This window comes from Podarcis gaigeae (genome assembly GCF_964106915.1).
Source record: "Podarcis gaigeae genome assembly, chromosome: 5".
Taxonomy (NCBI): domain Eukaryota; kingdom Metazoa; phylum Chordata; class Lepidosauria; order Squamata; family Lacertidae; genus Podarcis; species Podarcis gaigeae.
The window spans coordinates 92,375,879-92,399,552 of record NC_139681.1 but is presented as its reverse complement, the minus strand read 5'-3'; the positions used below and the strand labels follow the sequence as shown (position 1 = coordinate 92,399,552).

General features: G+C 45.5%; 1 protein-coding gene across 4 annotated transcripts in view; it reads left to right on the top strand.

The window, feature by feature from the left end:
* Positions 1-4,173: 4,173 nt before the first annotated feature.
* MCF2L2 (MCF.2 cell line derived transforming sequence-like 2) overlaps positions 4,174-23,674 on the top strand; it is a 207,151-nt gene continuing 187,650 nt past the window's right edge. Inside the window, exons 1-2 of one of the 4 annotated variants that reach the window (XM_083739153.1) lie at positions 18,285-18,312; positions 18,879-19,023. Coding sequence is in view for 3 of the 4 variants with exons in the window: in XM_083739151.1 (XP_083595277.1) it covers positions 4,893-4,971 (79 nt within the window). In the remaining variant the exon portion in view is untranslated. Of the gene's footprint in view, positions 4,972-18,156; positions 18,313-18,878; positions 19,024-23,674 lie in introns of those variants that run through there. The other 3 variants (XM_083739151.1, XM_083739155.1, XM_083739152.1) reach the window with 3 other exon arrangements.

The window sequence follows — 23,674 nt, the reverse complement described above, 5'->3', positions numbered from 1 at the left end:
AAAAATAGAAGTAGTCTAGACACATTCAGTGAACACTGGCGTAGGTTTTATTTCATATTTGTCCCAGCTATAACATGCCTGGAGTCAACCCTCAACATGCAGATTTCGGAAGGATCCCTTGAGGTGACTTGTATACGGTTGTATGACTATGTAATGGTATTACATTAATGGTTCCTCGTCATCCTGGGAAAAAGTGACAAGTGGGGTGCCGCAGGGTTCTGTCCTGGGCCTGTTGTTGTACAATGTCTTGGATGAAGGAATTGAGGGAATACTCATCAAATTTGCAGAGAACACCAAACCGGGAGGGGTAGCTAATGCTGCAGAAGACAGAAGCAGAATTCAAAACGACCTTAATAGATTAGAGAACTGGGTGCAAGCTAACAAAATGAATTTCAATAGGGACAATGAAAAATACTCAGAGTCCTGTAGTGATTTCATGCTCTTTATTGCAGCTTGTAAAACAGTGGTTGAATTGGCCCCAAACCTCAGGCTTTTATACACATTATTTACACAGTGAGTCCCATCTGATTGGCTGATTCTGCTTCCCTCCTGGAACCTGATTGGTCTTTCCTGCAGGCCAATCAGTTGTTGCATTCTACGATCCTACTAGCCTAATAGGCTGATTGACTTCCTCCTGGAGCCTGATTGGTCTTTCCTGCAGGCCAATCAGTTGTTGCATTCTAAGATCGTACTTGCCTACTGTTCTAGGATCCAAGCTTAGTACATAACAGACAAATATAAGGTTCTGTACTTAGGAAGAACCAGATGCACAAATATAGGATGGGGGACACCTGGCTTATTAGCAGTACATGTGAAAAGGATCTAGGGATATGGGTGGACCACAAATTTAACACCAGTCAACAGTGTGGTACAGCAGCAAAAAAGCTAGTGCTATTCTAGGCTGCATCAGCAGAAGTAAAATGTCCAGCTCAAGGGAAGTAATAGTACCACTCTATTCTGTCTTAGTCAGACTTGGAATACTTTGGGCAGTTCTGGGCACCACAATTTAAGAAGGATGTTGACAAACTGGAACATTTGCAGAGGAGGGCGACCAAGATGATCAGGGGTCTGGAAACCAAGCCTTACGAGGAGCTCTTGAAGGAGCTGGGTATGTTTAGCTTGGAAAAGAGGAGATATGAAAGCCATCTTCAAATATCTTACAGGCTGTCACATGGAGGAGGGAGCATGCTTGTTTTCTCCTGCTCTGGAGGGCAGGGATCGAACCAATGGCTTCAAGTTGCAAGAAAAGAGATTCCAACTAAACATTTGGAAAAACTTTCTGACAGTAAGATCTATTCAGCAGTGCAACAGACTCCCACAAGAGGCGTTGGACTCTCCTTCCTTGGAGGTTTTCAAACAGAGCTTGGATGGCCATCTATCATGGATGCTTTAGCTGAGATTCCTGCATTGCAGGGGGTTGGACTAGATGACCCTTGGGGTCCCTTCTACTCTAAGATTCTATGATTTTAAAAATATGATTGTAATGCGATTGTCATTGTCCATTTCATCAACTGCTCTATCCATTTTTTATACATCTAGTCCAGCAGACCAGCTGGGCTCCAAATTGGGATCACTCTGTCCGTTATGGCTGTTACGAAGGACATCTGGAAATACCCAGGGGGTCCATCAGCATCTATCCAAAAGCAGCTGCTCCTCTCATGTATTCAAGCTCAGGCCTGCTTCTGGACAACCCTGATCTGCAATTCCCACTCTTATTTAATTTATTCCACCCGATAGGTTTTGCTCCTATACCTTTACCAATTTAAACAGTCAGTTCGCGCTCTCTCTTCCTCCATTTCTAAAAATTGCTCCCAGCCTGACCCAGCCCCCTGAGAGCATCCCTCAGTGTGCACAGGGAATCACATTAATGTTTTATTTTTAAATGAAGAGAAAATGATTAATTTGGCGTCCCATGGGATTTCCTGCATATGGATGCTATGTTTACATAAAGCTTCTCTTTGCTTGCCCTAACAGAGAGCAGAATTAGACATAAATTCGTCTCTGTGCTGGTGTAATCTGTGATAAACTGTATTACCGTGTTCCGGCTTATACACAGTCACCTGCACAGTGTACAAAATTATGCTTACTCCCCTTGTTTGCACTGCCAATGACTTTTATGGCTTGTCATTTGACATATTAGGATTTCTTCATGCATTACAGTTCGCAGGTTTGAGGGCTGGTTCTGCTACCTTCGTTTGCGTACATACAAAAACATACTGTAAAATGCTGTATAAAGCAAAAAGTAAAATAATAGTTGGGCTACAGTAGATATAATCCCCAGAGCACAGTGTGTTGTGGTCAAACACAGTGAATTAACTACCGTATTTTTCGCCCTATAGGACGCACTTTTTGCCCTCCAAAAATGAAGGGGAAATCTGTGTGCGTCCTATGGGGTGAATACAGGCTTTCGCTGAAGCTTGGAGAGCGAGAGGGGTCAGTGCCTGTCGGTGCCTGCTGCACGGAGCACAGGGTGCACTGAAGCAGAGCGCCCCACGCTTCGGGCAGACATCGGCCACCCCCACAAGCTCGGGGGACAGCGGGGAGGCAGAGCACCGCCATCCCGCTGTTCCCCGACCTGGTTTGGATTCCCCAACCTGGTTTGGGGGGGGGAAATAAAGGGGGGAATTTCCTTTATTTCCCCCCCAAAAAACTAGGTGCGTCCTATGGGACGAAAAATACAGTAAGTTTCCTTAAGCACAATACCACTTCCACTCTCATTCCCTTTCTTCTCTTGGCCTAGGAAAAAGCCTGCTGTAGATCTGTGCTAAGGGCTCTTCCACACTCCTGCTTTCAGTACTGTCTGCACCTGCACATGTTTTGGGGTACAATCACTGCATGTCCCATAAATTCCTCCTGAAATCCTGTAACTTTGAACATCACAAATTGTCTGATTTATTTATTGTCCTGATTATGTTGTGCTATAGTGCAAGAGTCCGGATAGCAACATTGGAGAAGCATTGCAGAGCTGCTACTAAAATTAAATGATATGCGGACAGTCTTAATACAAATATACAAATTAATGCATTATAATTGCATTGATAATGTACTGCAGAATATACAGTACCCACAAAAACAACACTAACACAAAAAACAGGAGAGGCCAGGTTATTAAAACTAGATATGTTACTGATATCGTGTGAAGCCTGAATTCAATAATCAAGGTATATAATCAGACAATAAACATAGCAGAAGGGGAGGGGGGAATCACATGTAAAATATGTGTGTGTGTGTTTTCTCCTGCGGGTGAGAGAGACCCACTGTATGCAGCTGTCACACTGTTTCCTCATATAGCATAGTGGAGGCGTTGCCAATGTGAGGCTCTCCAGTTGTAGACTACAGCTTCCATCATCCCTACCCATTGACTATGCTGGCCAGGGCTGGTGGGAACTGGAGTCCATCAGCATCCTAAGAGCTGTCGTTGTCTGAACTGGGAATTTCCAGGTTCAAATCTTACTTTTGCTATGAACTCATTAGGCAAGTCACTCTGCCCCAGCCTTCCTACCTGCATTACAGTGTGTGTGTGTGTGTGTGTGTGTGTGTGTACACATGTGTGCTGAGTGTGTGATTAACTTGATCTATGTTACAGGACTGCCATTTTTTGTGTATTTTATGTATTTTCAGGAATGATATCATTAGAGCACTGTTGTAAGGATTACACCAAGATAATATATGCAAAACACTTTAAATGCTCTACAATGTTCTGTGAACCACCCTGAGGTCTTATGATGAAGAGCAGTGTATAAATGAATGAATGAATGAACGATATATACATGTTAGCTATCATCATCAACATTTTCTTTCTACACAGAAGTGTTTTCTGTGCAGCAAGTTCATCACATTTGCAGTGGTCCGTATGCTGTATGCCTTTTTTCCCTGCAAGTTAACTACTGCACGTATGAATTGTCCACCACACACAGGGTAAAAAAAAATATCCAAGCCTTAGCCAATGTCATTTTGTTGAAGGGAAGTACATTTTCCTGCACGCCTTCCCTCTTGCAAGAGGCTCTTTTGGCCTGTTCTATGCAGTAGTGTGATTTGTGCCTATTTAATGAATCTTAAGAAATGACTGAATTAGAGCGATCCTGGTACATGTCTATCTTTGCCAGCAAACATGTGATGAAGATCCTGCTCTCCTCCCTAGGCATCTCTCTCTCTCTCCATCCACGTGCGTCCATGATCCCATTTGTGCTTTCCTCATTCTTCCCTGCCTCTTCCTAGCCATCAGCCTTGAGTGCCTAACCCACACCCATCCCTTTAATAGCAAAGGTGGAGCTGGGAGGCGGAGGAAGAGAGACGGCGTGGGGGCGCGCGAGGGAGACGCTTGATGCCTCTGCCTAAGAAAAGGGAAGCGGGGGGGACGCATTCCGGGGCCCTGGGTCCAAAAGATCTCCGTGTGCAAGCTTGCTGCTGCTGCTGCTGCTGCTGCTGCCTGTTCTTCCCAGTCTTGCAGCCTTAGGGTCCCCTTGGAACAGCTCTCTTATTCTTATTATCATCATTCCTACTAGGGATTTTGTAATCCAGGAATGATGGTGGCGCCGGGCAGCCGGCTGAGTGGCACCAGGGTTCAGTGTGCCAAGAAGATTTGGGGCGCAGAAGGTTGAGACCCCCGGCGCCTGTGCGCTTTGGGGAGGACCTGGCGAGGGGCGGGCCAGCGCGCTCAGGATGTGCCCAGCGCTGGCCAATGCCGAAGCCGGTGTAAGACCTACGAAGCCCGGCGGCGGCGGCGGCGGCAGCCGGGAAGGATCCTGCGCGCAGTGGGAGTGGCACAGGCGCCGTGTCTGTGGCTGAGCCGCCTGCCGCTCCTGCTACATCTTGGGGGCGGTGTGGGGTGTGGGTAGGCGCTTTCCTCCTCTCTCCCTCTTTTGGATGCTGTGTGGTCCTTTCGGTGGGAAATGCTTTTTTGGCTCAAAGAAGAAGAGATGTCGCATCAGGAGCTGAGCCAGCGGCTGGCTACGGTCATCACCCATGTGGGTAAGGAAAGCATCTCTTTCTTTCTTTCTTTCTCTCTCTCTCTCTACCTGCATTTTTCTTCGATCTCTCCATTATTATTATTATTATTATTTCTGTGGATGTGTCGGGATCTCCTCCCTGTAGGGCTGCGATGGTGCCATGCTGCTCGCTCACAAAGGCTAGGAAGCGTTGGTGTGTCAGTGTTACACCTGGGGAGGGTGCGAGTGTGGCATCCTGGCACATCTGTGCATTGCCCAGAGGGAAGGCGGGGTGGTGCCTCCTCGTGCATCTTCTGTGCTTTGAGCTATCAAATATGGTCGGTGCCTTTCGCCAATTAGCCGGATACTTTAAACGTTCGGCTCTGCCTGGCTAATTGTTGCCACTGATGCACTTAAGCGAGCCTGGTGTGATCTGTGTGGTTTTGCCTTGTAACTAAAGGTTCTGGAGGTTACCTTTCGTGCTAAATTTGGCTTCGTCCTACTGAGCTAAATTTGCAGAATGCGTGCAAAGGTTGCACATGCATGAATAATTATTGCAGATGAATTCTAGAAGGCGAAGCCATTTGGGAGCAGGAGGGGGGTGGCTGTTAAATGCAGCACGTCCGCGAGCGTCGTCTTGTCAAGCTGAAAAGCTGCAACCGGTTGAAACGTTCAGAAGCGAAGCGCAGGTGCTCCCTCTTTCCCAACCATCTGTGCCGCTTCAGCGGTTCTGGAATAAGGCAGCCGGAGGGTAGCCCCAGCCTTGAATTCTAGATGGATCATTTTCCTGCTCCCTCTTTTTCCCCCTGAATGAGGTTACTGCATGCACATCATCTTGTACAGCTCAGTAATGCCGTCGGCTCATTGGAAAGGGAGCCATGACGCCATGCTTGGCACATTTGACAAGAGAATGCAAAGGAAGAGATTTTCCACCCACAAGAGCCCATTTCGGGTTAGAAGATGCAATGTGTTGTATGACATGCCCATATCCTATAGAAGAAAACACAGCTTTTGTATCTATCCATCTGTGGGCAAGAGGCAGGTGTGGTGTGTCAGACTAGGACCTGAGAGACCAGGGTTCAAGTCCTCACTCTAGGGTGACCTTGGCCCACCTCTCAGTTTAACCTACCTGATAGGGATGCTCTGAGGATAGTGTGGAAAGGGCCATATACTCCACCTTGAGCTTCTTGGAAAAAGGATGAGATATAAATGCAATATCAATTTAAATAAAAAAAGTTGCTTTCCATGGGACCCTCCTCCTCTTCCTCACCTTGGCTGCAGCTGTCAATTCAGTTGCTTCTCCTTTTGGACCCACCTCCCAGAGGGAGAGGCAATGGATGGTGAAAGCTGCTGTTCTTCCTCCATGTTCCTTTCACTGCTCATTTACTTGGAGAGGGAATGTGAGCAGGCAGCAATGGTGCCAGGAGACTCCAGGGATAAGCAATGGAGTAGAATCTTTGAATCTTGGTGGGTTCTCAGCAGTGCCAACCCTCTGATGCCAGCCTTGTTCTGAGCAGGGATATTTCTACCCCTTTCATTGATTTGCCTCTTTGTTTCCAAAGTCCTTAATGTTGTTAGGGCTTGTGCAAATTACTAAAAAGAAAAGCAGGCCCTGTCCAGAGATCTACAGTCTAATTAGTCTTTTTACTAGTAGCTGATGGTGATGATTTCTGCTAGAAAGCAAAGGCACTGATTGGCAGTAGTTCTGTTTGTACAGGGCACTCAAGGAATAAAGAGCAATCTTATTAAATAAAAAATTAAAGGGTCTATCCACACAAAGCCATTTGTGGAGTGGGTGGGTGTCCAAGCAGTACTTATTTTATATGAGGCTGTTTATCCAAAAATGATGATGATTACTTATTTATTTATTTATTTCTACAAATTGGTATTCAAAACAGTTTACAAAAGAAAGTACATCCAAAACATATGTACATTATACCATGCCTGTCCTCTGCCTCTCATGGGTTTTTGTTGTGTGTGGATGAATTGTAGTGATAGAGGACCTTGAATTCCTTGAGGGGAAAGGTAGGATAAAATTGCAATTAAAATGAATAAAAATGAATTTCATACAAGATCTAAAATAAACAAAATACTTTTAAAAATGGCAACATTTAATACACACACACATACAATCACTAAGCAGAACTACTGTATAAAATTGCATGGGATCAGGAGCTTGTTCTGGGCAGAAATAAAATTAACCTCTAGTAACCAATGCTCTTGGATGGCAATAATGTCAAAGGGCTGGTTGTTGCAGAAATGCAGGGTCCACCAATTTTCATCTCCATCCTGTAGCATTCAAAGAGAGGATACAAATAGGAGTCATCCCGTAGACCTAATCAGTCATTTATTGAACCAATTGGTTGGAAGCAGTTAAACAAAGGGACATCTCCACAGATTCTCTCCCTGTCCATTTTATCTTAACTCCAAAACCCATATCTAGTTTCCTTTATAGGGCAAGTCTCAAGAACCTTATTTGGTTTTGAACTCTCTTGGGAAGATCCTTTCACTTTCCTTTGAGGACATAGCAATTATCTTTTAGAATTATTTTGCACCTGCAGTGGGGGTAGTAGTAGCCGGTCCTGCCATAAGCACTAAAGAAGTCCTAACGGGAATGCTATTTGGGAAAGTCAGTGGGGTATACCTCCTCTCTCCTCACTCCAGTACTTTTGTGTGTGTTTGAGACCCACCAGTTTCAAGGGAACTAGACTCCTTCCTAAACAAGATGGAATAGATTATAGAGGACCTTGCAGTGTTTGAAGCACAGATAGTTATCTGCAAATCTATGGCCGACCTGTCTTTCAGATACAGTGGTGTTCATCCTTGAGCCACATGGGATACACTGGCAGTGGGAGTTCACATACATATAATGTAGTAATCACTAGATAACTGCAGCCTTGAGTGATATTTTTTAGTGGAGGTAGTCACATGTGTGCCTTGAGAGGTGGGGTTATTTGAGAAATGTGAATTTTGATTATATGCATAGGTCATAACTGCATTTACATTACAGATGCAAAGGGAGGAATAGAAGTTTGAGAATGGGGGTGATGTCAAAGTTTGGGCAGCACTCCAGACTCATTCAGCCAGGCTGTTGTGGCTTTTGTTAGCCTCCTCCATGAGCAGCAAGAGGTTATTTGTGTGGTGATTCCATGTTTTTGCAAACCACGTCAGCGCCACTGTTAACCTGGGACCCGTGGCACATTCAGGCACCTCTATTTAATGCACTGCCTGCAGTTAAAGCTTGGCTTAATTATGTTAAATTAGGTTGCTCAGCTCTTTAAAAAAAAACAAAAACTAAGCTAGAATCACCATGGAAGCAATTTTAATAGCTCCCAGTTCCATTTAAAGGGTTCTATGTAGTAAATGTGTCTCTGAACTTTGCCCACTCTGTCATAGACATGCTGTGGGTTTTATTCCCTTGTTTCCAAATGATTTGCTATGGACAGCTTACATTTCACCACATCTGGATGTCGTTTGGCATGTCTCTTTCATTGGCTTTTAAAAATCAAAAAGTGGGCACAGAAGATGAAAGCAATTCATGGACTGCTGGTTGCACTACAGAATTCCTTTAAACAGGAGCTATCAGCTGGCTAAAGAATGAAAGAAAATCATCTGCAGATGCCTAATTTATTGACTAAGTTAATTGGCTTTCGAAAGTGGCTTAACTTTAGGCTAATAAAAGCGAGCCGGGAAGGGCTGGGCGATGGGCTCTGCAGGGTGGTGAATGCTTCTCTCTGTGAGGAAACATTCCCAGACCCGCTGAAAGAGGCGGTCATTAAACTGCTTCTTAAAAAAAATCTTTAGACCCGGCCAGTATGGCCAACTATCACCCAGTCTCAAATCTTCCATTCTTGGGCAAGGTGATTGAGCGAGTGGTTGCTGAACAACTCCAGGCACGCCTGGAGGATGCGGACCATTTGGGTCCCTTCCAATCGGGATTCAGGACTCATCATGGGACTGAAACTGCCTTGGTCGCGCTGGTTGATGATCTCAAGCAAGCTAAGGACAAGGTGAGAGCTGTTTCCTAGTTCTGCTGGATCTGTCAGCGGCCTTTGATACAATCGACCATAACATCCTTCTGGACCATCTAGAGGGACTGGGAGCTGGGGGCACTGTTATACAGTGGTTCCGTTCCTTTCTCCTGGGCCGTGTTCAGAAACTGGTGGGGGAGGGATGAGTGTTCAGACTCCTGGGCCCTTACTTGTGGGGTGCCTCAGGGTTCCATCCTCTCCCCCATGCTTTTTAACATCTACATGAAGCCGCTGGGAGAGATCATCAGGGAGTTTGGACTGGGTGTCCATCAATATGCAGATGATACCCAGCTCTACCTCTCTTTCAAATCAGAACCAGTGAAGGTGGTGAAGGTCCTATGTGAGTGCCTGGAGACGGTTGGAGGATGGATGGTGGCTAATGGATTGAGGTTGAATCCTGACAAGACAGAAGTACTGTTCTTGGGGGACAGGGGGCGGGCAGGTGTGGAGGACTCCCTGATCCTGAATGGGGTAACTGTGCCCCTGAAGGACCAGGTGCGCAGCCTGGGAGTCATTTTGGACTCACAGCTGTCCATGGAGGCACAGGTCAATTCTGTATCCAGGGCAGCTGTCTACCAGCTCCACCTGGTACGCAGGCTGAGACCCTACCTGCTTGCAGACTGTCTTGCCAGAGCTTTGCATGCTCTAGTTATCTCTCGCTTGGACTACTGCAATGCTACCTTTGAAGGGGCTACCTTTGAAGGTGACCCAGAAACTACAACTAATCCAGAACGCGGCAGCTAGACTGGTGACTGGGGGTGGCCACCGAGACCACATAACACCGGTCTTGAAAGACCTACATTGGCTCCCAGTACGTACGCTTCCGAGCACAATTCAAAGTGTTGGTGCTGACCTTTAAAGCCCTAAACAGCCTCGGCCCAGTATACCTGAAGGTGTGTCTCCACACCCATCGTTCTGCAGGATTCTGGAAAGAGCCCTTAGCACAGGTCTACAGCAGGTTTTTTCCTAGGCCAAGAGAAGAAAAGGAATAAGAGTGGAAGTGTTGCTGATCTTTAAAGCCCTAAACGGCCTCGGTCCAGTATACCTGAAGGAGCGTCTCCACCTCCATCGTTCTGCCCGGATGCTGAGATCCAGCACCAAGGGCCTTCTGGCGGTTCCCTCACTGCGAGAAGCCAAGTTACAGGGAACCAGGCAGAGGGCCTTCTCGGTAGTGGTGCCTGCCCTGTGGAACGCCCTCCCATCAGATGTCAAAGAGATAAACAACTACCTGACTTTTAGAAGACATCTGAAGGCAGCCCTTTTCAGGGAAGTTTTTAATGTGTGACATTTTAATATATTTTTAATCTTTGTTGGAAGCCACCTGGAGTGGCTGTGGAAACCCAGCCAGATGGGCAGGGTACCAATAAAAAATTATTATTATTATTATTATTATTATTATTATTGGAGACGTTTTCATATTGACTTGTGTGCTGTAGATTCCAGAGGATCCCTGAATCTGCCACAAAACCCATGTGCTTTGCAGAGGATCCTGAAACATGAATTAGGGCACACAGTTCTCCTCCAGAGACCTTGTTTATTGAGCACCTATCCTGATTTGCTTTCACAGAGTTTACATGGTTAGACTGAGGGCATGCACTTAAAATGCAGAGAACTCACCCCCCCAATGGATTTCAAGTTACATTTTACATTGCTGTCCACACCATTACCTGATTTGTTTCTCCATGCCTGCAACCCCCCAAACTCCTGTGCAATGAAGCTGTTGTCTGCACACACAAAACTGATGCCTAAAATGTGCAACCCTCAGCATCACTATTATGTTTCCAGATCAGATGAAAGGTAAGCTTGAGGGAAAACACATCAGACAGCAGCATCTCTCAAGAAAAGACATGAAATATATGGATTATAGAATCAAAGAGTTTGAAGGGCCCGCAAGGGTCATCTAGTCCAACCCCCTGCAATGCAGGAATCTCAACTAAAGCAGGCGACAATATATTCAAAATATACAAGGAAGGGCAAAAGCTTGCACAGGTTTATGCCCAGTCATCAGGTGTTCCACTCTGCTTTTCAGTTTCTTGGCCACAGCAGATCTCTGAGGAATTAAGCCAGGCCTGGAAATAGTTGCCAGAGCAGACAGATGTTAAGTTGTGGGTGAACATATCAGACGACACAGCAATTCTTCAAACAGCTCTTGTTTATTCACAGGCCAGAACAGAACTGAATTCCTGCTTATATAGAGCTCCACTACAACGCAACTGTAACAACTTTCTGTAACTATCCAATCACTGAACGTCACCTTCAATCCCTTATTTGCATATGTGGACCTGAGTGAAAACTATCTACAGTATCCCCCTGCTGGCCCAGGGTGAAAACTTCAGTACATAACACACACCATGACTTTAAAGCACATAGCTTCCTCCCAAAAAAAGAATCGTGGGAACTACAGATTGCGCCTCACAGATAAAGGCGATAACACCCTTAACAAACTACAGTTCCCAGGATTTTGTGGGGGAAGTAGCTAATCAGATGCCAATGGGAAGCCCACAAGCAATATATGAGCACACAATAGCCGATGTGAGATGCAGTCTGCAGTTTGGCTCTGGGGTTGACGCGGCCCGAGGATTCCCCTGATCGTGCGGGGCTGAAAGCCAGCCCCCGCACGTGTGTTGGGGATGTGAGCCCACACCATACCTCCTCCTGATGTCAGAAGTGGCTTTCCCACACAACCTATCCCACATTATTATCTATCAGCCACTAAAGTATTATTATTATCAGAAGGTCGGTGGTTTGAATCCCCGCAACGGGGTGAGCTCCCGTCGCTCGGTCCCTGCTCCTGCCAACCTAGCAGTTCGAAACCACGTCAAGTGCAAGTAGATAAATAGGTACCGCTCCGGCGGGAAGGTAAACGGCGTATCTGTGTGCCGCTCTGGTTCGCCAGAAGCGGCTTAGTCATGCTGGCCACATGACCCGGAAGCTGTACGCCGGCTCCCTCGGCCAATAAAGTGAGATGAGTGCCCCAACCCCAGAGTCGGCCACAACTAGACCTAATGGTCAGGGGTCCCTTTACCTTTTTACACAATGAAAAGGCTGGGCCCATTTGCACTGCTGAGACACTGCTTTTCTAATACAAGCTACAGTACAAGGAAAATTGAAATAGTGGTTCCAGACAACAATTAATATAGCCTCAAATTATCCAGCAATCCTCACCATCGACTTTTATACAGTGTTTACTCAGAAGTAATAAGAATAAGAATAACAGAAAGAGAGGAGTGCTGTTTGCAAGTGGGCTAAACAGGATAACAGGGTCTAACAACCTATATTCCCAACTCTCTACTGTTGCTTGACTTTTGTGAGTTTAAACTCTGCTACAGTGGTCTCTGCTGCTGGAGAATGAGTTTTGGCCCACATTTTGAATCCAGGCAGCTTTTGTTACCCGCCCCCCCCCCCAACGTGGGTCATAGGAATTCATATTTTCCTCTCACAACCTGCAACTTTAATTATAAGCTTCTTCCTTAGGCTTGCAGATGCAGGGGGTTTGCAACTGCCTGCACTTATCTATACAATCAACAGTTTATTTTTGTGATTTTTAAAAACGCATATCAGTTATTGCTCTAGCCACTGCGTGAACACTTTGCATGGGGCTGTAGGTATGGAACAGTGGCGTAGCATGGGTTGTCAGCACCCGGGGCAAGGCAAGTAATTTGCGCCCCCTAAGCCATGGATTTGCGCCCCCTAACCCGTGGATTTGCGCCCCCTAACCCTAACCCCCAGATGTTGCGCCCGGTGCGGCCGGCCCCCCCCCTGCACCCCCCACGCTACGCCACTGGTATGGAATAGCCCATTCTCGCACCCATCACAACTTAAATCATTGAATAGTGTTTTTCAATAGTCTTCCCCAACTTGATGCCCGACGGATATCTTAAACGGCATCTTCCGTCAGCCACAGGCAGTATGGCTATTGGAGAAGACTGGTTTACAGGTTGTGCAATGTGAAAAGGTACACATCTTATGCAAAATTGGAAGGGACCTATTTTGTAAAGTCTCCTTATTTATTTTTTCCTTTGTCTGGACCAGTCGCCTGTGTTTTAAATAGTATATCCTAGTGATGTACTCCAGCCCAAATAACACAGTCAGCCATGAATCATGTTATAGCTGAATCAGCACCAGCTTATTAGAGGTCAGGAAAAAGAGCACCTTTTATGGTGGCTGATATGATCTGTTTGAAAGGCAATTTCAGTGCGGCGGCAAGCAATATTTTACAAGAGCATATTTCATAAGGTCTGTTGCAATCCCTTCTTCCCCGTCCCAGCAATTCCATAATTGCTCGAAACCAATTAATCCACAAAACTGCGATGGCCATCAGATCAGAGATGGAGCGGCTTCATTCCTGTCCTGTGTGGTACATACTCAGTGAAGGCATAGGTGATCTGTGTTAAGTAATCCTGAGTGTGTACTCTTCCTTGAGAATGTTAGAACGTTCATTTAAATAACCAGCATTGTCTAATCTCTCTGCAAACATGATGAATGTTCAGCAATTCATCTAGAAGTATTCTTGACCTGCTCTGCTCCAAGAAAGCAGTTATTCTGCTCTCAAGTAATCTGTAGAACTCATCGTCACAGGATGTTTTCTTTTCTGAGTAGGAGGATGGTGTGCTTTGGCTCTCAGGCTTACGGCTCTGTGACTTTACAACCAATTCCACCCACCTTTGCACTGTAAACTAGAGTTCGAAAAGGGACTGGACTCAGCTATGTTAGTAAAGAAACAGCGATTTGAATGTGCTAGAAGAAGAAGAAGAAGAAGAAGAAGAAGAAGAAGAAGAAGAAGAAGAAGAGTTTGGATTTGATATCCCGCCTTTCACTCCCTTTAAGGAGTCTCAAAGCGGCTAACATTCTCCTTTCCCTTCCTCCCCCACAACAAACACTCTGTGAGGTGAGTGGGGCTGAGAGACTTCAAGGAAGTGTGACTGGCCCAAGGTCACCCAGCAGCTGCAGGTGGAGGAGCGGAGACGCGAACCCGGTTCCCCAGATTACGAGACTACCGCTCTCAACCACTACACCACACTGGCTCTAAGCATGCAAGACCAGATGATGCTAGAGAGCAGGACATTTTAAAACACGATTTTCCATGGAGATTTCCTCCCTTTTGTTAAAACGATCTAATTTCTGATATATTTACAGCAGGTTTTTTCCTGTGTTTAGATCTGCCCTCTGCCAAACGTGGGAAAGTTCTGAACATTGATATGCAATGTTCTCAAGTCTTTGTCACAGGATAATTCCTGTTTTGTAATGAGACAAAAGTAGTAGGAAAACAAACAATAACTACAATGGCATCAGAAAACTCTTAGCTCTGAGAATAGATCAAAAGTAAGGGTGGATCTTGATTTGCATGGTAGTACCTTGATTTGCATACGTTTTGGATTACAAACACTTCAAACCTGGAAGGGCATGTCCTGGTTTGCAACCTTTTTTGGGATTACAACCCATTTTTTTTGGATTACGAACAAATCTTTTTTGGAGGCCCCATTGATGAAAGCGCGCCTTGGGTTACAACCTGTTTTGGTTTACAAACAGACCTCCGGAACAGATTATGGTTGTAAACCAAGGTACCACTGTACACTTTTTGAGATCAACATCTTTTTACCTTTCAGGGCAGCAGGGGATATTTTTTAGCTCAGGGGCCACATTGCCTTCTTAGCAGGCTTCTGGGGGCCACATGCCAGTGCTGGGTGTTATGTACTGAAGTTCTCACCCTGGGCCAGCAGGGGGGGATACTGTAGATAGTTTTCACCCAGGTCCACTTATGCAAATAAGGAATTGAAAGTGACGTTCATTGATTGGATAGTTACAGAAAATTGTTACAGTTGCGTTGTAGTGGAGCTCTATATAAGCAGGCTGGCTGAACCCTTCAGTTCAGTTCTGTTCTGGCGTGTGAATAAACAAGAGCTGTTTGAAGAATCACTGTATCGTCTGATATGTTCACTTAACACTGGGCATGGCCAGAGGCAGAAGTGGCCAGAGCAAGGAATGGAAATTATACCTTGGTATAGTAGGGTAGTGTCTACGCACTCTTCTCTTTCCTCCATCTAGGGAAACAAGAGTCGTTATCAGAATTCTAAGACACAGTAAGGATATATATCTATATATATATATATATATAGATATATATAGATATAGATATAGATATATATATACCCACTCAATAATGGTGTGAACCAAGGCTAGTGAGAGGTGTGGCCTGATAAGAAGGTGTGGACTGAATGGGAAATATCAAGGCCCAAATTGAGAGGCCTGGAGGACTGCCCCACCCCTGTGGTAGGAAGAAAATCAGATGAGTATTTTGAATAGACCAATGGCTACAAAAGGAGAGCATTAGCCTTCCTTCCCTTCCACAACCCTCCACTCAAGCTATGCATACCCCATACTTTCTATGCACATTCAAAGCACATATCATAGAACAATAGAGTTGGCAGGGACCCAAACCTCCTGCAATCACTGCTAATTATTTCCCTCAAAGAATTCTGGGCACCGCAGTTTACAATCCTTAACAACAAACGACAGTGGCCATAACTCTTCCTAGGTGGAGAATTTTGCAAGGCGTACAACTCCAAGCAACAGGCAAAATGACAAACCTGGCAGGCAAGCAAGGATCACACTCTAGGCACTCAGAGCATAGAGGAACATCTGTGAACAACTTTACTCCTTCTCAGTACGCATATAGCATTGTTAAAAATATCAAGGGTTTTTTTCCTCCTTGCCAGCATTCAGGAGAAATTGCTCACTTCATTTATTGGTGTTAACCACCCCCTTTTTATTTATATATCTCTTTGATGAATGGGTGAGAGTGAAGCTATTATTAAGGAAAAGCCAAGGCGGCTCCTTTTTGCATAGACTGGAAGAGCAAAATAACAGCATCGCTTGCAATTAATGCCTGGTGCTGTTTTCTACATTCATTTGCCCTTGGACAGTTGCACTTCAGCTTGTGTCCTTGGTTTCTTTTTATTAATGCTGGTCTTTCCAAGACTTTGCAGTGAGAAGAGATGGGCTGGAACAAGAATCTCCATTTGTGGCCATTAACTGGGGATGGGCAAGTTTGTCAATAAATGTAACAAAGTTAGCCATCTCGATTACCATAATTTCAGTGGGTTTGTTCCAAGCAGGGCTAGCTCTGGATACAACATGTAGAATGTATTTTGTATTTATACTTTGTGCATAAATCTTGCTAAAATATTCACAAACCCTTTTAAAATAGTTGGAAGACTAATAGCTGGGTGGGGAGGAGTCAGGTTAATGACTTTACAGACGCTAGCCAATAGGTGCCCATCACAGCTGGCTTTTTCAGTGCATGATGCTGAAAATCTTGGATTCTGCATGGATATATTTTCTGGGTTCATCTCAGGGCAGAAAAACGTGTGTGTGTTTGCAGCTTCTTGAGTGATAGCTTTGTTAGCTTGATGAAGCAAAAACAAAAATAAGGTCTACCAAATTTCTTACGTCATAAGCTTTGTTGTTCATGTGTTTGCACAGCAGTGACAGCACTATAAACAACTCTTCAATTCTCTTTCTATGTTACGTTTGTTGCTTGAAAGCTGCAGACTGTGCCTGAAAACTGGCTTTGTTTGCGATCCTTAATAGTCTTGTTTCATACAGCACTGTTGTTCCTTGCTGTGTCCCAGACAGCACAAGCAAACAGAGTTCAAGCCAAGTTGCACTCTGTCACGCCTTTCCGCCTTTCCTCGATTAGCAGCTGTGCTTTACATTATCAACGTGAGCCTAAGCATTTTATTATTTGTGCTGCATTTGTGCACAGGCGGATGTGCTCAGGTCAGCTTGCATATTGTTCTATGCATCTGTGGTTTCCTCTTTTAGCCCTTAGTCGGGGCCCTATACTGTCGGCTCCAAGAGCAGCACCGAATTAAAGCTGGTGTTGAAGAGTAAACAATGATCTCAGTTAAGCCAGTTAAGTCACCCAGGAGCAGTGACTCACCAGAGCAATGGATGCTGAGTCATCACCCATCCGATCCATGCTTATTTCTCAGGAGACAAGGGCACTTGTTGCAGAAGTGGGAGCTGGGTACCACTTTCCCCTTTTAACAGGCCCCCACACCTGTGTCTTCAACCAACTGCCTGCTCTGTAGAAATCAACCTGGTGAACCTTTTCACAGCATGCAGAGGAAATCACAGGAAAATCTTTGCTCACTTGATTTGTGCATTTGCTGTTTTAAAAGCACAGGAGCAGAGTCAGTAACAAAGACCAAAAAAAGAAAGAAGACGGCAGGGGGAGAGAAAATAAGTGGTAATCCTACAAGAAGTAAGAACAGCTTAAGTGCTTCGTTTGCTTTGTCCTCGTTATGATAATTAGTCGCAGTGCCTAGAGGCAGGAAGACCAGGCAGGAGTGCTGCTGTCGAGGTTTTAATAGGAAGGAGTCAAGGAGATTTCAAGGACGGGGAGGAAAAATTAACAGCAAGGTTCCACCAGTGTCTTCTTCTTTTGGACACCTTCATGATTAAATTGCTCTTAACTGGAGGTCTGGGTGCTACTAATGATTGTGCTCAAAATACAATGAGCATTTGTTGTGGTTGCTCTAATAATAACTGGAGAGAGATGTGTTACTGCAGAAGAGTCATCTGTGGTCTGAACCACACAGTGGTGGAAACTGACCCCCTCTAAATTGTGCGTGTATTTATTCAATACATGTGAAGCTTGGGGGATTCACCAGAGAGGCTGTTTCAGGGCTTTCCGTCTCTTCAGGGCTCAGATAATACAGCAGGGATGGGGAACACCTGGCTCTCCAGATGCTTTTGGGCTCCAACTCCCATCAGCCAGTCGTCAGGGAATCTGGGAGTTGTAGTCCAGCAACATCTGTAGGGCTGTGGCAGAAAATTTGCCCCCATCCCAAACACTTCCCTTCCCTGACTGCTTCATTCTAACCCCATCTAGGGTCCTAGAGCCATGCTTGCAAGAGAAACGGGGATTAATACGTACAAAGAGATTCCTCTGATTCTCAGGTGTGATTTGTCAAACCGAATAGCGCAGGATTTAATCTCCTACCTGACCAAGTCACTTGGATGTTCCTTGCGTTACTGTAGCATCAGAAGGCTCAAGCCCAGGCTTTCCAAGTGCTGATTTGGGTTTTTGAAACCTTCTGACAAAGCCTTCCTTGGAACCGAGGGTGAGTTGTGCGGAGCAGGCAGTTGCCAAGGGAAACGCTACGCATCTGGGCTGCTTCTGCTGCCTACTACAACCGGGCTGCATGATTTTCCCATTTGCTGGGGGCGATGATGAGACCTTCGCAGCTACCCCTGCCTGCTGCAGCTATTTTTCTGGCAGAGAGAGAGGATGCACAAGACCTCTGGCGCTAGTGTGGAAGAAGCCGCGGCAACAGCGTCCAGCTTGGGTAAGCTCTCCCTTGCCTTGCTGCATTGGGGGTACTGCAGGCAAAATGGAACGGGGGTCAGGACAGATCTAAGAAGAGGAGAAGCATGGGCGCTTGCTGGGTTGGCGTTGGAGGTCAGCACTGAGGACCATACCCATTGCTGACCCTTCCAGGGACCCCCTTTGCCATGCTCCTCTTCCTCTTCCTCCTCTTCTGGCTTATTCACCTGCCTTCTGCAAGCAGAGGCGAGAGCAAGAAAAAAGGAGCAAGCAGCCTTCTCTCGCTTTGTCTTCTCTCCTTCTGGGCAGGGGGAGACAGCGGCAAGCAGGTGGCCCCAGTCAGGAAAGGGGCCCGCCGATGGCAACTTGCCCAAGGACCCCACAAAATCTGGAGCCAGCGCTGCCTGCATGTTTCCCACAACTGCACTGTGAAAGTGCAAAAAATTGATAACAGGCACAGAGCAGAATATCCTGGGTGTCTTCAGCTTTGATGGCTTGCTTGTTTCTCACAGTTTATAGCTCTTAAGGTTTCAGAGTTAGGCATCTTCTGGAACACCTTTCCCAGTTATAACTTACCTGAACCCTTAGGTCATCATCTGGGGGGCTTCTCTGAGAGAGTCTTGGAGGAGGAGGACAAAGAAGAAGGCATTTTCAGTTTGTGGCTCCCTGTCCGTAGAACACACTGTCCAGTGAGGGCTGCTTAGTGTGTTTGCCAACGTCTTTTCGGCACCAGGTAAAATCCTACCCCTTTCCCCTGGTTGCTGATAGACTGTGATGGTGATGTTCATTGTTAGCTGAGCATTTTGCTATTGGTTTGGGGGGCAGCATTGTGGATTTTTATGAATTGCTCTTTGAAATGTTGCAAGTCACTTGGGAGATCTTTTTTGTATAAGAAGCAGCTAACAAGTGATATTAAGAATTAGACCATGCAGTGGCCATCTCTGCTCAAGTAATAGTATATTAATAGTATGGAACAAGAGGCCTCATAGTTAGAGAGGGGTGAAGTAGTTGTCCAGGTCTTCATCTCAACATAGCTTTCTGCTCCTCTCTCCAATTTATGCAAATTAAGAAAAACATGCAAATATTGCCAGCTTGCATGAGCCATACAAGTTTCACGTTTCAGCATTTCTTGGCACAGGATTTCAGAGCTGAGCTGAGGTTTTAAAGAGGGTGAGGTGAGAAGGATGGGGGACGGGGACATTATTGTTTTTTAACCTAAGGGGGAAAGGAAGCTAAGCAGGGCTTAGCAAATGGAAGGCAGGCACAAAGCCTTTCCTTGGTTTCAGTATCAATAACTAAGAAGCTTTTCCGGCTGAAAATCTGAGAGAGGGGAAGATGGAATCCGAATTAACATCCACTGGGACTGTAATAACTTCAGCCGGGGACTGGGGTGGGGGGGATGTGACTATTTCAAATATACAAAATCTTGATTGAGCAGAAGATAGTAAAGGAACTAATTTCCAAAGAAAGATGGGGAAGGGATGCTGGAATAGAAATCTGGACATACAGTATTTTTTATCTCTGATTGGCCAGTATTGTCTCCTAGTATTAACTTTAAATTATTTTACGGTATTGCATTGTTGGTATCTGACAAATTCCAGAGATGTATGGATTTTTTTATTTAAAAAATATATTTAATAATAACAATAACAATAACAATTTATTATTTATACCCCACCCATCTGGCTGGGTCCCCCCCAGCCACTCTGGGCGGCTTCCAACAAAACACTAAAATACAACAAATACAATACTTTTTTTGTTGAAAAAGTAGTACTCCCCCTGGAAAAACATGATTGGGAAACAACTAGATATCCATTTAATCAATCACATTGCTGACTTGGTGTTACATGTGTGGTTTGTTTCTCCCAAACAAGCCTTGAGCTTGTAAGCAAGGAACAAACTCTGGTTTCCACTCATCGTTTGTTTGGAGACAGGCAAACCATAGTCTCTGATTCACAGGTAACTCTAAGCTACAGTTTGGTAGGTTTCCTGTCTGCTCAGTAAATCATGGAATGATGTGTGTCTTTTAGGGTGAGGGATGGAGAGGGGAACAGAATGGAGGGCATGCTTGGCAGCGACCCTGAACACTCCACATTGCAACATTTTGCTGCCGTTCCAAATTACAATATCTATTTCTGTCCTTAGAATCCAGGTCTTTAAGCTTGTTGCTGACAGCTCACTACCTATTTCATAACATTAATGTTGCTTAAAATACACTTAACAACGTGTTGGCTCTGAAGTCAGCCTCTTAATGGGATTACTCTGGCTCCATTTACTGCTGCTCCTGGCTGATCAAAACCCTCCCTCCTATAACAACAGAGGAGGACTGTAAATATTTTCTTCCTGGGCTTTTGAAGTTGAGACCTGCTACACTTCTTAATGCCACTGAAGCTTTGCATGTCTGAAGGGAATCAATACTGGTGTTGCTACACAGGAGCTGTCAGCAAAGCACCCGAGTTATATATAAGAGCTGTCCTATTGATCTGTTATAAGGTGGAAAGAGAAAAAAGCTAGGAAAAAAACGGCTTCGTTCCCTGCCTGTCATTGCAAGCTCACAGCAGACAAACTAATGACCGATTGCTCTGCATTCCAACAACTTTGAGAAACTGATCAGGTTTTTACCAATCTTCCAGACACTTTCAGCCAAAGTGCTATAAATTGTAAAGGGGATAAATAAGATAAGCTTTTCAAGAAACAGGTTCTACAGAATTATTCCTCGCAGGATAAGCTTTGGTGCTCCTTCAAGCCAGAACTTACTGCATGAGAGCAAGTAAACCACCACTGGCAGCTACAAAGTGCAATGTAACTTTTGCAAAAGATAAACTCCTAAATTCAAACCCTAATTATTTGTACTTTGGGATGGCAAAATGTAGAGTGACTCCTGTGTCGGTCAGTTTAGTCAATATTGAGATAAGTGAGCTCTTGGTGTGACTTGGTATATTGTGTTCCCAGCTAATAATCTAAAGCTACCATGGCTTCTCATTTGGGGCCATAGAAAAGAAAAGCCTATTTTATGCCAGATGACGAATTTTTGCCAAGGGTCCAACCCCCCCCCCCTTTTTTTACAATGCAACAGTAATGTAAAATTGCAGTTTTGAGTGGGACTCTGTTTTACAAGGCTCATTATAGCTGCCTTCCTCTGCATCGTTTTGTATGGCGCTCTGCTTTGCATGAACCAAAATCGAAGTGCTGGGGGTTTGTCAGATGTTGTCAAATCCCATTACGGCTTGCCTACAGATTCTTCATTCTTTAACAGAAAATTCAGTTGCATCGTGAACAGGGCGGAAAAAAGAGGCCAGGGACCTTTTCTAGAAGGTGGAATTTAAGCAGGCATAGTATGCATGGCAAGTCTGGATGAATTTCGTTCCTCAGACTTTATGTTGTTAGCTGCCCTGGGCAGGATATAAACAGGACAGATAGACAGATAAATAAGTAATTCAGTGGAGCCGAGTCCCAAGTATAATGTGCAATAGGGTTGCAACTTAACAACTTCTTCATATTTACATGGCAGTAAGAACATCTAGGGACGCAGGTGGTGCTGTGGGTTAAACCACAGAGCCTAGGACTTGCCGATCAGAAGGTCGGCGGTTCGAATTCCCGCAACAGGGTGAGCTCCCGTTGCTCGGTCCCTGCTCCTGCCAACCTAGCAGTTCGAAAGCATGTCAGAATGCAAGTAGATAAATAGGTACCGCTCCGGCAGGAAGGAAAACGACATTTCCCTGCACTGCTCTGGTTCTCCAGAAGCAGCTTAGTCATGCTGGCCACATGACCCGGAAGCTGTACGCCGGCTCCCTCGGCCAATAAAGCGAGATGAGCACCACAACCCCAGAGTCGGTCACGACTGGACCTCATGGTCAGGGGTCCCTTTACCCTTTAAGAACATCTAGTCCAGCGTCCTGTTCTCACAGTGACCAGCCAGATGCCTGTGGGAACCTGCAAGCAGGATTTGAACATAAGAGCACTCTCTCCTCCTGCAGTTTCCATCAGATGGTATTCAGAAGCATACTGTAAGTGCCACTGAACTTAAAATGTCATCGGATGCAAAGTTCAGTAGTACTCCTAGTACAGTGGTACCTCGGGTTAAGAACTTAATTCATTCCAGAGGTCCGTTCTTAACCTGAAACTGTTCTTAACCTGAAGCACCACTTTAGGTAATGGGGCCTCCCACTGCTGCTGCGCCGCCAGAGCACGATTTCTGTTCTCATCCTGAAGCAAAGTTCTTAACCCAAGGTGCTATTTCTGGGTTAGCGGAGTCTGTAACCTGAAGCGTCTGTAACCCGAAGCGTCTGTAACCCGAGGTACCACTGTAGTACATAGCTGTCAACGTTTTCCTTTTTTAAATGGAAATTCCCTTATTCCGAATAGGATTCCTCGCAAGAAAAGGGAAAAGTTGACAGCTATGCTGTAGTGGCTCTTCAGTCTGATAATTAATGGTGATGACAAAAAAAGAAAAGAAAAGAAAAATGCCCATCTTGACAGTGACAAAATCTCATTAAGCAAATCAGGCTAATGCTATTTTGGACCCTGACATATGGTGTTAAATCAGAAGACAGTGCAGTAAAAGTCAATGCCAGCAGCTTTTGCTGGATGGATTCAACACAGGCACAACCACCCTCTTGTCAGCTGAGATGCCCAGGGACAGGAGTAGCAGTGCTCAGTGAGCTGGGGGAGTCTGTGGCAGAGAGAAGTCCAGAATCAGAGGAGTGAGATGAGGGAGGCCAAGAGGCAGAGATGAGTCTGACTGGTGAAGAGTCATGGGGGTCTCCCCCTTCTACTGCAACAAGCTCCCCTCCCGCCTGGTCTCCCAGAACCAGAAGAGGCTTCAAAAAGGTGGATGAGAGGTTGTCTTGATGCAGGCACAGTCTCCAGTTGCTTGGGAAAACCCTGGAGAGGAGGGGACTTAGATGGCTATGGGGAGGCGGAGACTTTTAGCCTCAGCAACTGACACATGGGGCAAGACCTAGCGGGGATGAGCTGCTTTGCTCATTAGGCCTGACATTCTGCCAAGTCTGTGCAGATAGTTAATAAAGAGTTGACTTTTAACTCTTGCTAATAAAGAGTTAACTCCAACTTACATGGTGTGATTTACTGCCAGCTCACTCCTGACTCTAAATAACTAGGAAAAGGTCTGTCAACATGCCAGGTGTGTGGTCTCAATGGGCGTTCTCTGCACACCTGGGGGGATCCATGTCTGTAAAAGTGTCATCATCTGGCTAGAGTGGATGGGAAGCTTTTCCCCACAGGAATGAATGGCAGGGGTGGGTGACTAAACTCTCTCCTTTGGCAACCCCAACAAGTCATGCTTCCTCCTATTTGCATAGCCCCACCTCTTCATCTGCATACCCCCCTTCTGTTTTACTGGCCTGCTTTGTATAGATGCAAAA